This window comes from Ostrinia furnacalis, unplaced genomic scaffold, assembly GCF_004193835.3.
Source record: "Ostrinia furnacalis isolate ACB-3 unplaced genomic scaffold, ASM419383v2 OfSCF1653, whole genome shotgun sequence".
Lineage (NCBI taxonomy): Eukaryota > Metazoa > Arthropoda > Insecta > Lepidoptera > Crambidae > Ostrinia > Ostrinia furnacalis.
The window spans coordinates 585262-602796 of NW_021131892.1; the positions used below are offsets into that span (position 1 = coordinate 585262).

The following is a 17535-nucleotide window of genomic DNA, read 5'->3' on the forward strand; positions in this document are numbered from 1 at the left end:
TTGTTGTTATTGTTAATGTGATCACTATTTACATACATACTTATTAGCTTGTTCGTAATACTCGCGTTCGTTCGCGAGCTCGATTCGCACTTGACCGGTTTTTTATTTATTAATAAGCTAACTTGTATTCAATTTTAAACTTTCAAGACAAGTTTACACGTAATAAAATACGTCTCATAAGAACACACCGTTTGTTGAATATTGGTATTTCGAGGTCCCTTCAGGTGCAATTGTTAAAATTGAGATAACAGGAGCTTGTTTGTAAATATGTACCTATTATGTACCTGGCACATAACTGGCGTTACGGGAGCGGCATGTGACGTGACCTTACGCCACTTACAATAAAATTATTCGACAGTGATCGCCTCGCTACTACACGCATTTAAACCTACGAAATGTGGGTGTCGCTTTAACGCCATCTTGTGTGCCTGATGCTTTAGCTCAAATGAAATTATAATAAAATTGAACTAGAAAGAATACATTTAAATTATGTCGTATTGAATGATTTCAGTGTATTTTGATCATTTTATGTTAATCACTTACCCTAATTTTTGTACCATTTTTGTATGGGGTACTGATGTTGTCAGTGTTCGATGTGTTGACGCTGTCGATTTGAATAAAATAGGTATGTATCTAATAACTTATGACTTTTCTTTTTATGTACGGACGACGCTAAATCATGCTAAACATTGATATCTCAGAGTTTTTTAGGCGTACCGTCGACCACATTTATTGGTGTGCCCAGGCCCTTGTATCTTTCATTTTCGATTCTGAAACAAAAATGTATGAATTGCTGTTGTCTGTACACATCCTATAGTAATTATTACCTACTTACTAGGTCCTAGTAAGTAGGTAATCCCATCAAAAACAATACTTGTCAAAAAAACCAAGTCTCGCAACTCAGTTGTTCTACGCAGCTACGGTAAAAAGTTGTGAGATCCATGTAATACCAAGTCTAGGCCAGGAAATCTTTAACGTTTTACATAAATATATTTTAAGATTAAGATTTCCTGGCCTAGACTTGGTATTATCTCACAACTTTTTACCGTAGAACAACTGAGTTGCGAGACTTGGTTTTTTTTGACAAGTATTGTTTTTGATGGGATCTCATTTCTTTTTGTATTTTGTAGACAGCAGTTATGTATCTAGAAAACTGGACCGAAATTGAAAAATTTTACTCGACTTGGCGGTTGCACTACCGTGCCCCCAAATCTCATTTCTTTTTGTATTTTGTAGACAGCAGTTATGTATCTAGAAAACTGGACCGAAATTGAAAAATTTTACTCGACTTGGCGGTTGCACTACCGTGCCCTCAAATATTATAGTTTTTCCTTGACTCATACACCAAACACTACTTAAATTCCAAATTTGAAGCTTCTAGGTCTGCTAGAAGTGCCTTAGAGTTTTGATGATCGGTGAGTCAGTGAGTGAGTCAGTCAGTGAGTCAGTGAGTGACAAAATTAAGTAACTTTGACCCGTTATAATTCTTAAACTACTGGTTCAAATTGAATGAAATTTTAAATATACCGTGTCTTTACAATGCCTGCATAGCTAATGAAAATTCAGCCTTCTAGTTTTATCCACAACGAAGTTACAGGCGGTCGAAAATGGCCTGAATTGCTTCGAGAAAAAGATGATACGGCCGTGCCGCTTTTTTGCTCGACTTGGTGGGGGCACTGCCGTGCCCCCAGATAATAAAGCAGTGAATTTAAGATAATCGTTTCCTATAACAATAAAAAAAATTAAATAAATTTTTATGCTGTGCCGGCACTGCCGTGCCCCCAGATAATAAAGCAGTGAATTTAAGATAATCGTTTCCTATAACAATCAAAAAAATTAAATAAATTTTTACTCACGTAAGTAAATTAGATAAAGGCTAAAGACTTATCTAATGCTTGGGCCTCATTTAAAGTGATGGGGGGCGCGGTTATTGCATGAACTACATTGAACGTGGCAAAAATCGGAACCAGCGATCCGGTATTGACGGTGGCGCCCTCCTGTCAATGTTACTCTGGTCCAACTAATAAACAACGCAACGAATCGTGTTGCGTTGTTTATTAGTTGGACCAGAGTAAATATTGGTAAATATATTCTTTGAGTTGGACAATATTAATTGGTCCTGCGGGTGATGGCGTGGTCGTTTCTAGTTCCCTCGGTCCACCCTTATTAAATTCAATCGATTCTACCCCCCTAGACAAGTTTCACTTTTTGATCGAATCGACAATCGAATTCGTCAAAACTTAAATGATCACTTTTTGATTGGTTTGCGATTTTAATGTGCACTTTGTTAAGACCCACTGATACTTCAAGTGGCAAAAATTGAAAACTAACAACAACAAAGTATTGATAGCAGCGCCCTCCTGTTAAAGTGAAAAAAGGATTGGATACGCTCGTCAGAGTGAATTTAATCTTTGTGGATACGTCGGAAGAGGCGAAGAGGGTTGTCCTACGTGGCAAAAATCGGAACTAATAATCCAGTATAGATAGTAGCGCCCTCATAACAATGTCGGTTCTTTGTTGGACATCTTTACCAATGATCTTTACCGCCCTTCTTTAAAATGTGAGACATTTTAGTGTTGTCCAAAACACCGCTTTTTATGAATTTTCTATGAACACAAGAAGCACACTGGTTTTGCCATGCCAGATTTATAATTTATTATATATAGATGACCCACGCTGAACTGTCCCACCAAACTCAATGACAGGGGGGCGCTACCATCGTTCAACTATATGGTTTCCAACATGGCAAAAATCTGAACCAGCGATCCGGTATTGACGGTGGCGCCCCACTGTCAATGTCATCGACAGGACAGTCCAGTATTTTGGAACTATAGTTCCTATTTTAGCCACCAGACAAAATGACAACAAAACTGCCTATATCATCTGTTCCAAGAAAAAAAAAATTAAACGACACATAAAAATTGTCTATGGTTCACGGCTGCTGACGGATCATGTTTTGAAGTGGGCAAAAATTGAATGTGTTATTTTTGTGATGAGTGTTCGTGTTAATTGTAAGGTAAATTGAGAACTATATTTTTTACTAACACCCTCCGACAGTATTATTATTTTTCTAGTGGGTAGTGAAATAATCAGCTGATAAGTTAGTTACACGAAGACTGCCTAGGTGGCATTTTTTGATGTCACAGTTTAGATTAACTCCTGTATTTTCATTTCTATTTGGGTTAATATTTTTTTATCTGGTTAGTAAATGGAAAAATAATGGACATTCAACTTTTGTAAAGCTGTATACGACCTCTTTATTTCTCTGACATGTGAGAAATACCTACAGAAAATTATTGAAACAATGTTACTTTATTACTGTGTAGAAATGTGTAGATGTACATAATATTTCTGAAGGTACATAGAGGATGTAATTGGGGAATCATTTTTATGGCTTATCGCATGATAATATAGATAGTAAACAAGTTCCTCTAGTAAAATGCAAGAGTATATTGAGCCGTAAGTCATTCTCATAGTGTTATCATCATGCACACATTATTTTGATACAAGTAAAGAGATAGCAGACTATCCGGTACGAAGGGCTTGTTGTAATATTAAGTCATTACATAGGCACTGGATTAGTAAGGAAAATGTTAGATGAAGTTTGTCTGAAGCACTTATAAAAATGTATAAAAGTCCTTCAAAACAATTTAAAGGTTACATTTGCATTGAAAACATTTGACTGCATACTTAAATATATTTTGATGATACCATGTGAGATGCAGTCCTGTTGTCCCCCTGGTGGTCCCCCTTGGTGGGGACAACAGGATTTTTAAAGTCCCATTGTCCCCCTGCCCTCGAGGTGGGGACAACAGCATTTAATTTAATAACATTTCATCAATTTCAACTAATTTTACCTATCATAATTTTAGTACATAGTTAATTTTTAGTATTTGACATCTGTGTTTAATTTATTGATCTTTACCATTTCATGTTATACACACACTGGTACATTTAGCGGAACATGAAAAAAATAAGATTAATAAATTATTCTATGAAACATGTAATTGGACATAAGGAGGAAGCTTAAATAACATTTTGTAACAGATTTTATAAAGTTTTATCATATTGATTTAAAAATTTAAATTTTTCAATTTAAACAGTAATAAATAAAGAGCAGTATTTCCCTCACATGTTTCTGTGAACTCAAATTCAGGTAAAGCTGCCCTAACAATTTCTGACAGTGTTGAGCATGACATAAAAAACAATTTATCAACTCAAAACAGCAACCAAAACTATTGACGGGGATATTAAAACAAAATAATACAACAAAATTAATAACTAAGTTAGTTTTTACCTATAAAATGTTATGGCTTTTTCTGTTCTGCTATAGTGGTGCTGGTGTGTTTATGTTAATATCTGAATCAAACTTGTATCTATGTAAATTTATATGGATGTAAATATTTTTTTATATTGTGTAAATCATTGTTGACAATAAATTGCATTTTTCTCTAGATTCTTTTTTAATGTTACACATTCACACAATTTTCTTTGTACTTCAGCTATACTAAAAATGTGGTGGAGTAGGGAACTTGTAATTAATGAAAAGTATAGAAATACAAAAAGTATCTAGAATATTTAAGGTTCATAATTGGTGGCAGTCTTTATTATTTTTAGGTATGCTATAGATACAAACAAAATGTTCACTGATTCATTTTCATCACTAAAACCCCATTTGCTAGGTAGGTGCCTGTTGCCTAAACACACACAAACCTGTACCTCTAGTAGGGCCCCCTAGGGCGGCTATAATATAGGGGGCGCTGTTTAATTTTTCATACAAAATTTTTCGATGACACTTTGAATACGCAACGAAACGAACTCGAAAGTTTTTCCTACTAGAGGTACTGCTCAGAGGTGGAATTGTGTAAAGCAATCGTAACCATATGACAGATAATAACGTACGATAAAGTCAGTGAAACAAAGCGTTTGACAGAATAATCGTACGTTATGAACTGTCAAATGATTACGATTGCTTTACACAATTCCACCTCTGAATGCTTTGCTATTGCCCCAAAACAAGTAGAACCTAATCTGCTTACACTTTGGGTAAAAATTTTAGTCACATAAGCGTACTAAATGAATCACTAGTTTGCCTTTACAAATAAACACATATTATTTAAAATCTAATTGTAATTTATTATTAAACTAGCTTTTGCCACGGCTTCACTCGCGTGAAATTTAGTTTGTCACAAATTAGGTAATTTAAGAAGACAGCTTAGGCATAGACCAGCTGCTCTTTAACAATAAAATGACACTCAACATATCTGATTATAGTCTGGCGACTGATTGCAGAAATCATTGTCACATAAAAAAAAAATAGGTATAGCCTAATGTTATGCTGGAGTATAAACAATAATTTCAAAATCCGTTCAGTAGTTTTTTGCGTGAAAGAGTAACAAACATGTTAACATCCAGACATCCATACAAACTTTCGCATTTATAATATTAGTAAGAAGTAAGATTATAATATTAGTAAGAAGAAAGATAAAAGGTTGGTAATAACATAGTGCTCAAAGTAAAAATGAAAATGCCTAATACATCCTGAATTTGATAATGACAAACGAGATATTATGCCTTACTTAATAGTTCTGCAATAAAGAGTCTAATGTGCCATTAACAACCTAATATAATACCTATCCTTATTAGGTACAAGTTTTATATTCGAGTGTGTACCTAGTACCTACTTTTCCTGATATGATACCGATTTACACAGTTTAAATGCACACAAACAACATTTCGTAAGTATGTATTAAAGATAACAACACCTATGTAGTAACAAAGCACTAGGCTGTGTAGGGGAGAGTGGGGCAAGACGGGGTCCTTAACGTTTGATGGTAAATAAAGTTGACCGTAGAGAGTTTTATTAATTTGTTTTATTCTTATAATCTTCTTCGATAATCAGTCTTCATTGTTCACGTGTAATTTGGCAGTCTAATTAACATAATAAAATTTGAAAAAACAAAAAGTAGAAATACACCCTTATCCCCATCATGCCCCACCCCTAGGGTAAGATGGGGTACCCCCGTGGGTAAGATGGGGTACCAATAAGAAGGCAAGATGGGGTATGGCAGCAAACGACTATTTACTTTTCACAATGTTCACAAGTGAACACGGTATCTGCATCTTCGTCATCTAAACCTGCACAGCTGCAGTAAACCCATTTGCCGCATGCTGAACAAGCAATCCAGCCTTCATTTGAGTCCAAATATAGGCCTTTACAATACAAAAAAGGTGTATTTTCAGTATTGCTGTCACTATTCTCGTGTAATGATCTATTCTTAGCCCCTTTTTTCTTCTTTGTTACTCTTTTCTCCTTAGTTGGAGGTTTTTTTTTTAGATTTTTAAGTTCCCTCAACTCTTTTTTTTCGCTGTATATCCTCTTCCGCCTCTTTCTTTTTCTTAATCGTTTTTTTTAATAATTTCTCACCATTCTAGAATAAAATAAATAGTAAAATTAGACATTTCTATGTCGCTTGCCTTCATACCCCATCTTGCCCCTTAACACCTACCCCATCATGCCCCCGTATGCCAAATAAAATTTAAAAAATAACTGAATAAAACCAGTACGCAGCAATGAGGAAAACAAGTTCTTACCTGTTAGTGTTGTTATTTTCACATTTGATAACATTTAAATCAATTGCGAGGTGTTATTATTTACGGAAAATACACGCCCAGTATAATATAGAAAAATCACTAGCTATTTAGCAAAAAACAGTTTTTTCCAGAAAACAAATCAAAGGCGTAGTGTCGTTGTCCGCTCACTTCGATAACTGATTGCCGTAGTGGTGGTGCAGCGTCAGGTGCTAAAACGATCTTGATTGGCTAATTCGTTTGCACTCAGGATCGGTCGCCCCGTCTTGCCCCCCACCCCGTCTTACCCCACTCTCCCCTACTGTGTAAGCCACTCATATTAACTTTTACATTAGCCAGCAAGCTTACAGAGATTCCAATATGCACACATCGCTTATTTCATTTATAATCTTGTTCAAGCTTACTATGCTAAGGTGGATCATCTGCGACGGACGGGAATACGTAAGTTTACCTCATACTTTTTTATAATGAAGTTATGGGGATACAGTTCACTGTGAAAAACCGGACACAGATGTTGGGTAGTTATAATTGAGTCTGGTTACTGACATTTACGGTCATCGAGCGGTATGGACTTGAGAGATCTTGAGAGTTTGTAATATTATTATTAGTCATGGAAAATGTTTCTGTCATAATTAACACTCAAGACCGAATAGCCAAACTCAATAATACCCGTTCGCGCTAAGTTTGCCGGTCCGCGGAATGCGCCCCCTCCTCCAACCGCGATTAAACGCAATTAGTTAGTGATGAAATGCAATTAAGTGTTTTATTTTACGCAAATACACAATTTTAATAAATAAAAAATATTTTCAATATAGTTTGGTAAAGTTATAGACGCATTCCTTTGAGTAACGTCATATCGCCAGCGGCAAACTTATCGCGAACGGATAGTACAAAGTCAGTGCATGTTGTACAGGTACAGGTTACCTAAAAATCCCAATCTGATCACAGAAAGGTCTCATAGACTAAAAAAAAAGTGAAAATCTTCCACTCAGACCAGTGACGCAGCTGCGCGCAGGAGCGACGCTTATTCTTCCGAAACAAATGCGTGTTATCGGCCTAATCTGTTGTTTTTGTTTTAGATGCTCTTGTACGTACCTGAAGACAATGGTGATATTTTGTATCGATTTAATTTCGTGATCAAGACGACTGCAAGTTAGGCACAATAGAAACTTTGTACGAATGTTACATTGTCTTGAGGGTCTTGTGGCACACAAAGATGATGTAGTTTACGTTTGGAGCCCCATAAAAAAATCATTTAGATCAGCGTTTCTTAACCTTTTTTGTCTACGGACTCCTTAGGAAATCAAGCACAATTTTAAGGACCCCTTAATAAAGAAAGCAGCAATAAATTTCAATTACGAGACTTTTACTTTAAATGGTTCATAGATAAGGCTGCGCTGCGGACCCCCATACATATGCTCGCGGATCACAGTTTAAAAAACACTGATTTAGATCATCATCTTAAAAACGTAATTGCAAAATTATAGAACTACCTAGGCAGACGCCTACTCTGTTCGAAAAAGACTGGCACTGGGGCAGGGGCCCGATGATGATACGGTTGTGATACGGGGCCCCCGGAATACCCCTGTATTCAGGGAGCCCCGTATCAAAGATACGGCGGTAGCTAGTGTAGCTACGCCCCTGCGATTGGTGTAGCGATACTTGCTGCAAGTGTATGCAAATAAGCGATTTATCTACCCTGCTTTTAGGGGCAGAGGATGCTTATGTCTGTTGTTTGAATATGAATCGTGTGCCAGATGTAGTAGAGTATATTTTTGTTTCAGAATGCCAATACAGGCGCCGCAGTGGACGGACTACCTCAACTGTCCGGTGTGCTGCCGCGAGTTCGGCGCGCCTCCCCGTAGCCCCATCAGCCTCGGCTGCGGGCACACCCTGTGCAGGCATTGCCTCAAGCACCTGCACAGGAAACAATGCCCTTTCGACCAGGTAGGTTTTCGTTCGTTCGTTTGTTTCAGCCGAAATACGTACACTGCTGGACAAAAGCCTCTCTCAAGGATTTCCACGAAGACCGGTCCTGCACCGCTCGCATCCAGGCACCTCCCGCGACCTTCACCAGATCGTCGGTCCAACTAGTGGGAGGCCTGCCCACGCTATGTCTTCCAGCTCGTGGTCGCCACTCAAGAACTTTCCAGGTAGGCTTTAATCTGACAGAATTAAAATACATAATACTATACTACAGCAGAGAACGGTAACCTGTGGCTTTTTCCATGTTAATTTGTGGCTTTTTATCCCCTTAGCCCCTTTAGTCTTATCTATCCTCAGCTGAGCGGCTCTTTAGCTGGAAAAGGCCATGATTGATATTATTCGAATGTTAATGTGTAATAATAGCAAACAACAACTTTTGCCCGCGGTTGCGAATTCAGACGTGGCCTATGCATAGTATGCATAAAGTCGATAACTTCTATTCATGTTTAAGATTAACAAAGTTCGTGTACTGATTACTCATTATTTGATTTTGGTCAGTAAGCGAGTTTAGGCATAAGCCACCATCTTCCGTACAAGAGGCTGCACCAACTTTTGATTACCGTCACGGCATCACACTATAAACAGGAAACTGAGTCACGCTATTACTTTACTTACACATTGAAAGAAAGAAAGATACATTTATTACAATTAATTGTAAGGGAACATGGGCGTACCCAGTTCTGGCAAGTCGTAATACCCTGCTTCTGGCTAATACTAGTCANAGAGAGTTTGATTTACCAGGGGGGGGGGGGGGGGGCAGCTGCCTTCCCCTTGAAGCCCCGCCCCCCCGGGCCCATGTAAGGAAATTTACGTTGCTTGTATCGCCTACTGACGACCTTCAGCCACTGATTGACCTGTTCGTCCCCAACAGACTGTGATCCAGGTGGAAGCGGAGGAGTTGGTGGTAAACACGGCGCTGCTCCAACTAGCGGGGTACACGCCGCCAGCGCAGCCCTACCACCCGCCGTGCATCCAGGCGCTGCCGGACCACGACCGGCAGGCCTACGACGCGATCGTGCGGTGCCTGGAGCACCTGGCCGTCTTCCTCAAGTACTGCGGGAATGGTGAGTGACGTCACAACGAGGAAATTTATTTATTTAGGAAAACCAGGGTTTTACAGTGTTTAAAAATCCATCTCCTATTTCATTCCTTCGCGACCATACGCGCCGTGATAAAATCTTATCGATGAGCATTGGCGGCGTAACATCGATCGATCGGGGCGATCCCTCCCGTCATATAATTCAAGTTGGGTATAACATACATATAGCGGGGGGCTAAGGCACCCCAGAATGGTGCTCTCCAGGATTTTTGGGTTACCGATTCGAAGATAAAAGAAGTTAGTACGAATGAGCTATAAGATACCAATCGCACCTCCCTCCTCTCCATCTGCGCGACTGTTGTCACCCCCGGATAGCCTTACTCCGCTACTGTCGATGAGTTTAGACAGAACAGCCGACATCCTTCTCCAAGGTCCAGTCTATATCTTTGAGTATTGACTATTGACGCTCAAATAAATCCCGATTCAATCTTAAAACAAATAATTCAAGCAAAGATGCCGCTACAGGACAATGTATGCTCGAGTTGGAATCGGATACGTGCGACGATTCGTAACACTAATTCCTAGAATCATAGCGACCGTCTTAGATCTGTTGTGTACATACAATATGCCTTCCAGTCCTGCATCTGTTAGTTAGATAACGCAGTATCTTTTGGGAGGCGATATTATGTTTGACTACATTTACGTTAGAGCTATGTTTATAAACTAGTCATTTAAGCTTAAATTAGGTAAGAATCTCGGAATTAGAGATACCCAGCTGTAAGTTTGTAAATACTTGTATATTGACTAAGTTTGTAAATACTTGACTTTGACTTTTGACTTTGACTTTAAGGTCAAAGGTCACAAANGTCAAAACAAAGAACATGTGTTGTTTGTTGTTTGAATTGTGATAAAATATTAAATACCTTATTTATAAATAATGGCTGAAATAAATGATCAAGAACGAAAGTTAACTTGTGTGCTGTTCCCTGGAGTGGTAAAAAATGATGCAAGAGCCATAGAATGTTTGGGGGGAATTAGAACGATTTCGCAGGCAAGTTTGTAGTTTGTAACCTATGTATTTCCTAAATTACATTAATTAATCTGATGTATTTACATAAAATATAATGCATTTATTTGCAGATCTACTCACAAACTGCCAAAAAACGATTAGGACTCAGTTACCAACCGGAAAATCCTTTCGTGAAGCGAATATTTGGTGAATGCCGCAAAACAGCTGGTATACTTCTAAAAGTACGAGTCAAGAAGACCAAAAGTGGAGAAGAAATAAAAAAAGAAGTTCTCTCGACTACTATAGTGGGCCGAGTGAGCAGTATTTATAAATTTGAAAGTATGTATTTTAAAAGAATCATTGTAACAATACACAGAATTTCATAAACATCATTATTTCAGAAATTTTGTAAATTACAATCTATGACTACAATCTTTTTAAAAATGTCACTAACACAACGAACATGAATGTTTTTTTAGATATGTGTGACTTCCAATACATGCCAGCACACAGTGATGGACAGGGTGGCATGGTATGTCATAGGGAGAATATAATTCCATCAGGGCTTGATTCTTTTGATTTTCTACAGTAAGTTCATTATATTTAATAAGCTTGATTCTACCTTCAATGTTTTTTGAACCATAATTATTTAGTCTTATGTAATAACACAGGTCTGCAATGGTTTTCCCCTTTGAAATCTGAGCAACGTTTTCTATAGTTTCTGATGTGCTGATTACGAGAAAAATAATAAAAAAAATCCATCACGTCAGAAATTTTTANTGAGATAATTGCAACTCTCGAACAATATTAGAGTATAGGAAATGTTACATGGGGCTAAGTGCAGTGTGCAATGCCAAGCTCCATTCCAAATTTTTGAATATTCAAAGATAAAAATGAATATTCCTTACCCAATATACAGTTTTTTTTACATTTAATATCACTTCTGGTGTTTGCTTGTATATTAATACATATAATAATAATAATAAAATATATAATTAACCCTATTTTTATAAAGCCCATGTTAAAGTTATGTTTTAACAGACTGACACGGTAAGAGGCTAGCGGTACCATATGGTACCAGCATTTTTTTTCTAGATTACAGGTCGGATCATTTTTTTAATGCTTGTATAGCATTATGTAGACCTTAATTATGAACATATTTCAAAAAAACAAAAATCTGACACTTTAAGAAAACTCAGTCTATAATGGGTTAAGTTGCCGATGTAAACAGAAGACCAGGAATAATTGAAAAATTGTGGTCGTGGTAATATAAAATATCATAAGGGGTGTCAATTTTCGTTGAATCTCATAATTTATTGTGTAAGTTAAAAAATAATTGAGATAGTTTTTTTTCCTTATTTTTCCTAAAGTAGTCATGACTATGTCCATCCTGTGGCGTCGGCTTATCCTTGAATTTTGGGACACGTTGTATACATAGTTGGTCAGGGAATTTTGAAAAAATTGTCAGGGAAAGTCAGGGAAAAGTCAGGGAATTTTTTCGAACATTTGCAGTGGACACCCTGATACTCAAATTTTGACACGCTAAATAAACAATGAAGGTAACTCGCCATTTTGTTTGCGTCAATAGTAAAATTTTAAAGTTACACACGTAATANGTAATTAATCATTTACATAACTTTTTCAGTCAATCAAGTCCCTTATTCATCTTGCCAGCGTATTTTACAAGAACTGATAAGCCTAACAGCTACGGTTATACAGATAAGAGATATTACTCTGATAAGACAGACACAGTGGATGCAGACGACAATGTTCACAATAGGACACGGCAAGAGAGAAAGGGACAGTTTAGCTCTTATGTCTTCAGTCTAACAAATGAACTGCCTACAGAACCTCATGAGGCAAACGTCAAACAGAAAGATGCAAGGCTTGTTCAGTACCCACAGCTTGAAGAGGAGTATGAAGCTGTGAAAAAGGTTATATTGCTTTTCATCCAAGAATATGTAGTACCTCTATTTAATGACAGTGGATGTCCTGTGGCTGAAATGATGATGAAAAGTTTCACTTATTGATATTTTTGTTTGCCAGTATTTGTCTTTTGTTTCTTCTGGCCTATCTTTATAAATGCTTTTGTTTACTGTTTTTTTTATTGCAGTTGTTTGATGAGAGACCAGTCTGGTCTTTCAACTTGATCAAGTATGTGACCAAAATCAGATCCACATCATTAAAGTTGATTCTGCCGTGTCTTGCAATCTACCTTAGGAAAGGGCCGTGGAAAATGGTTTGGCTGAGATTTGGATATGACCCTCGAAAAGATCCAGCTTCTAGAATTTACCAGACCTTAGATTTTCGAGTCAGGAGCTTGGGTAGTTATGAATTTTATTGAATAAAAATTTAGTACTTATACACTTATAATTATTATTTTATTTTAATAAGGCGATTGTAAAGCTCTAAGTTATTTCTAATAAATCTAAATTAAACTTAAATTGCAGACAGTTTTGTTTCATTTTTTTTAAACTTGGCTACTCCAAGGAACTTAAGATTTTTCTTGTTTTAGCTGGCATCAGCTCTATGGTTACAACAAGGGGAGAGTATCATTACAAGAAAATAGTCCACGAAAACCAGGGAACGAGATATTCGGAGGATTATAAGGAAGTTCCTGAAGCAGCAGTAATGTTTAAGCCAGGCCTGGTGCCCACACAAAGACAAGTTTATTATCAGGTATGTACTGCATTGATTTCTATTTCAATTGATTACTAAGAGTTTTGATATTGAAAATAGTAGTAACCCTCAAACTAAACTGCTGTTTTTTTTTATCATTTCAAAACTGTATTGTTTCCAGACCATTATTTGGCCCCCTTACACTACATGCCAGATTAAGTTAGACAACATTCTTGGAACTGTCTAACTGATTAAAAGGTTGATTAATATACTGTAATATACAATGGACTTTATCTATAGTAATGAAAGTTAAAGTAGCATTAGGCCAGCCACATTTCTCTAATAACCGACTGAAGAAAGACTGAATGAGCTCGCGTATTGTGACCGCATCTCGACCAGCGTACACGCACGCCTCGTTGGACCTAGAACAGGGGTCTCCAAACTACGGCCCGCGGGCCATATCCACCTCGCAACTGCCACCGATTCGGCCCGTGACAGCTTAAGATTAAGCCTATGTTTGCATAGGTGGGCAGAAAAACTAAAATTGTTAAGGCCCGTGTAACATACCGAAAAAAATTATTATGGCCAAAACTTCAAAGTTTGGAGACCCCTGACCTAGAAGATCACAAGCGTTCCTTTAAGAAGCTTACGTACTGCTTACATTCATTAACAGAAATGATGTTATTTTTCAGTACTGCGACATAAAACTTCCAGAAGTAGAAGATATGTTAGCAGCGGAGCCGGCGCCAGGCTACCTCTGCCACCAGACGCGCGGCTGGCTGCCTCCCAACGCGGACCAGCACTGCCGCGACCTCATATTCAGATACGTCAAGCAGACGCTGCTGTCTTCGCACAACGCTGACTTCAAGTTAGAGGTGAATATTACTTCAGTACTGTGTCGTAAAGCTGCCAGTAGAGATGTTGGCAGCGGAGCCGGCGCCAGGCTACCTGTGCCACCAGACGCGCGGCTGGCTGCCTCCCAACGCGGACCAGCACTGCCGAGACCTCATATTCAGATACGTCAAGCAGACGCTGCTGTCTTCGCACAACGCTGACTTCAAGTTAGAGGTAAATAAGAGGGAGGAGAGAGGAAGAATATACTTCTTCCTTCACGAACTGAAGTTTTTTTTTTTTTAGTCTGGTAGTTTATTACCAGATACCTAATTAGAGATAAATGTAGATGTTGACTTTCTTTAATAGGTTTTTTTTTTGAGAGAGAGTGGAATAGTTTCTCGCTATTTTGTACGAGCAAACTGTAAAAGTATGTGAGTCAATATACGAATTGAAGTTGAACTGTCGTTCAATAGTCTTAATTTAAAGTGTTTCACAAAAACTGTATAAATAACACTGTAACTACATACTTGTGTTACGAGTGGGTTTACCTCAACATACAGGGTGTTAGGTAAATGGGTATATGAGCCGATATTAGCCCATGTTAACATTATGCATATAAATGGTATAGTGAAGTCAGAAATTTGATATCATCATTTTAATTTTTTAAATGTTCATACAAAATAAAATTTATAAAATCAGATTTGTATGAAAATTAAAATAATTAAAATGATGATATCAATTTTCTAACTTCACCATACCATTTATATGTGTCAACGTCAAATTGTGAACTCTGTCAGTTTATAATATAACGCGTTAGATTCTAAACTAACAGTGGGTTAGGTTAGGTTAGATTGTAATTTAACTACGTCAGATTATAATCTGACAGAATTCACAATTTTACGGTGACATATGCATATGTTAACATGGGCTAGTGTCGGCTCATATTATACCCATTTACCTAACACCCTGTATAATGTTGTCCCGAAGTGGTGGTAGGGCAAGCTATATTTGAGACGTGTATACTGTATAAGTGCCCTGGAAAGGGCATATGTACTGAATAAACTATTTGAATTTGAATAGTGCAGTGGCGGCGTGTTTCGAGCCGATATCTCGAGTCGGCCAGTCCGACACCTTCACCGTTCGGCTATTGTCGCTTATACCATTAGTCTATTGTTGATTAAAAGATGTATCTCTTCTTTCCGAAAACGAATGTGTTAAAATAGTAAGACACGGGTCTTAACGCAGACAATCTGCTTGTGACCACGGCTGCAGCATCGCAACCGAAACGTCAAGCCGTGAGTACATAATGTAACCTTGGAATGTAACTCATTAATAAACGTCGCGTTAAGACCCGTGTCTAACTATTTTAATTGAAATGGAACGCGAAAGTTTAAAATCTTATATAACGAATGTGTTATTTAAATGTATCTTTAATGTTTGTCTCAGGAAGGAAGCAGCGACGACGAGGGCAACTCTGAAGATGACGACGCGATCCCATCCGCTGCGGGCGACGAGGCGGTGTAAACCTTACTCATTTGTAATGTATTATATTCAAATTTTGACACGCTAAATAAACAATGAAGGTAACTCGCCATTTTGTTTGCGTCAATAGTAAAATTTTAAAGTTACATACGTAATAATTTGTTACGTCTGTAAGCAGGTAGTCATAAAAAGTAGTTTTTTTACTTTTTATGACTAGTTCTTATACCTATTTGTGTGTATATTTTGAAAAATACGTCATTATACATATTTTATAACCTACTTTTACACAGTTTGAAGTACATACATATTTAAGTAACATCTTTTTTAGGCTGCCAATGAAATATAAAATGCCATAAAACAGCTTATAAATAGTTTTAGGATGACTTTTGGAACTTGGAGGTATTGGGTTCGATGCTCAGGTAGGCTTTGAAGGTCATAGGATGCATGGCTAGACTAGACACAAAGTGACCTTTACACCAAGTAAAATTATGTTTTTAGAAACATTAAAAGTTTGTGTTTTCCGTTTTGAAAAGTATCTACCTACCGACACAACCATTACTCATTATTATTTTTACTAATCATTATGTTTCTGTAGTTGTGAGTAGAAAAACAGCAGGTCGCAACCCGGGTGTCGGACTTTTTGAGTCACGATTGGCTTCCCATATGATTGCTCAACACTGAAGAAATATGATGTAATAATATAAATTCTTTTCTGGACACTTATATCCAGAACTTTAGTTGAAGTCCGGTTTCCACCAAGGCAGAGCTGAACGGAGAAATGTTTTGAATAACCAATCAGATTTCATTCTGTCAATTTCAGTAAATCTGAAATCTGATTGGTTATTCCAAAAATTTCTCCGCTCCGCTCCACCTTGTGGTAAGCCCACCTGTAACAGTTGTAACACAAGCATATTTAACTTAGTACGAGGGGCTGACGCGACTTTATTTATTTATTTATACTTATTAGGGAAACAAACAATTTAATTTATTTTGTTAAAATTATGATACACAGACAAATAATCGCACAAAAAATAGGACAGAAATCAGCAGTTTCCTCAAAAATGAATACAGAATGCAGACTAAAAATTAATTATGTAGTACAGTAATTTCAAATGTCAAATAAATACAGTGTTAATTTTACAAAATGTCAAAAAGTTAAGTAAAATTAAATAAATTAAATGTCAGCAAAATTAAAAAAAATGTAAAACCAAACTTGGAATAAATAGTTTCAACTTAATGCTGTCCACTGCTGGGCAAAGGCTTCCCCCACAGATCTCCACAACCGACCGAACTGCTCTGCCCGCATTCAGTGTACCATTCGGGAATCATAACTCCTAGTTTATGCATAGCTTCTGTGTAAAATGTACCCAAGGACAGTACGAACACGGTAAATAGCTGCAACCTTCAGTTAAAAATTCATGAATATTAAAATTTTGCCATTTTTTTAAAGCCTTGTTTTCTCAAGTATACTCGTAAAAGTCGTCATTGTGCAAATTTAATAAAAAAAAAAACAAACGCTTATATTTTTTGCAAACAAAACACAAAATTATACGTGTATATAAATGTCTTATTGATTTTTTTNTTTTTTTTTATATTTTTGTAACGTATACGTTAACAGATGAAAGTGAACGCACATACAATGGTGACGATGGGCCATATTTTATTGATAAACACAATCCGTGTACTTAGTCATCTAATTAACTGTACTAAATGATAGATAACATTTACTAATTCCGAGTAGTAATAATTAGTTATAACATCATAAGAAATAGTATAATTCAATATATACTGAACTATCATCAATAACAATAGTCAATATTTGTTATCTCATCATCGTTTGAACTGTGTTACTGTGTACTTTGTTCCCGTTTCCTTTAAAAACAATGGATGACTAATTTATACGTAACTTATGTGTTATAAAAATAATTTGTGTCAAGAAAAATATGACTTGGCCAATAGCCAGCAATCACCACTA

At 37.0% G+C, this 17535-nt stretch overlaps 2 protein-coding genes across 3 annotated transcripts; both read left to right on the plus strand.

The window, feature by feature from the left end:
* The first annotated feature begins 2853 nt into the window (after positions 1 to 2853).
* On the plus strand, positions 2854 to 9649 carry LOC114353335 (roquin-1-like). The gene is made up of 3 exons (XM_028305298.1): positions 2854 to 3016; positions 8376 to 8538; positions 9449 to 9649. Exons 2-3 carry the CDS (start codon positions 8377 to 8379, stop codon positions 9647 to 9649), a joined length of 363 nt encoding a protein of 120 aa, XP_028161099.1. The 5' UTR covers positions 2854 to 3016; position 8376.
* Positions 9650 to 10484: 835 nt separating this feature from the next.
* On the plus strand, positions 10485 to 15665 carry l(2)37Cd (general transcription factor IIIC subunit l(2)37Cd). 2 transcript variants are annotated; one of them, XM_028305327.1, is made up of 9 exons: positions 10485 to 10667; positions 10757 to 10964; positions 11105 to 11213; positions 12271 to 12559; positions 12739 to 12949; positions 13141 to 13304; positions 13937 to 13967; positions 14161 to 14312; positions 15525 to 15665. In XM_028305327.1, exons 1-9 carry the CDS (start codon positions 10554 to 10556, stop codon positions 15600 to 15602), a joined length of 1356 nt encoding a protein of 451 aa, XP_028161128.1. In that variant the 5' UTR covers positions 10485 to 10553; the 3' UTR covers positions 15603 to 15665. The 2 variants fall into 2 exon arrangements, with proteins under 2 accessions (XP_028161128.1, XP_028161129.1); XM_028305328.1 differs by lacking the exon at positions 14161 to 14312 and having other exon boundaries at positions 13937 to 14119.
* Positions 15666 to 17535: the final 1870 nt, after the last annotated feature.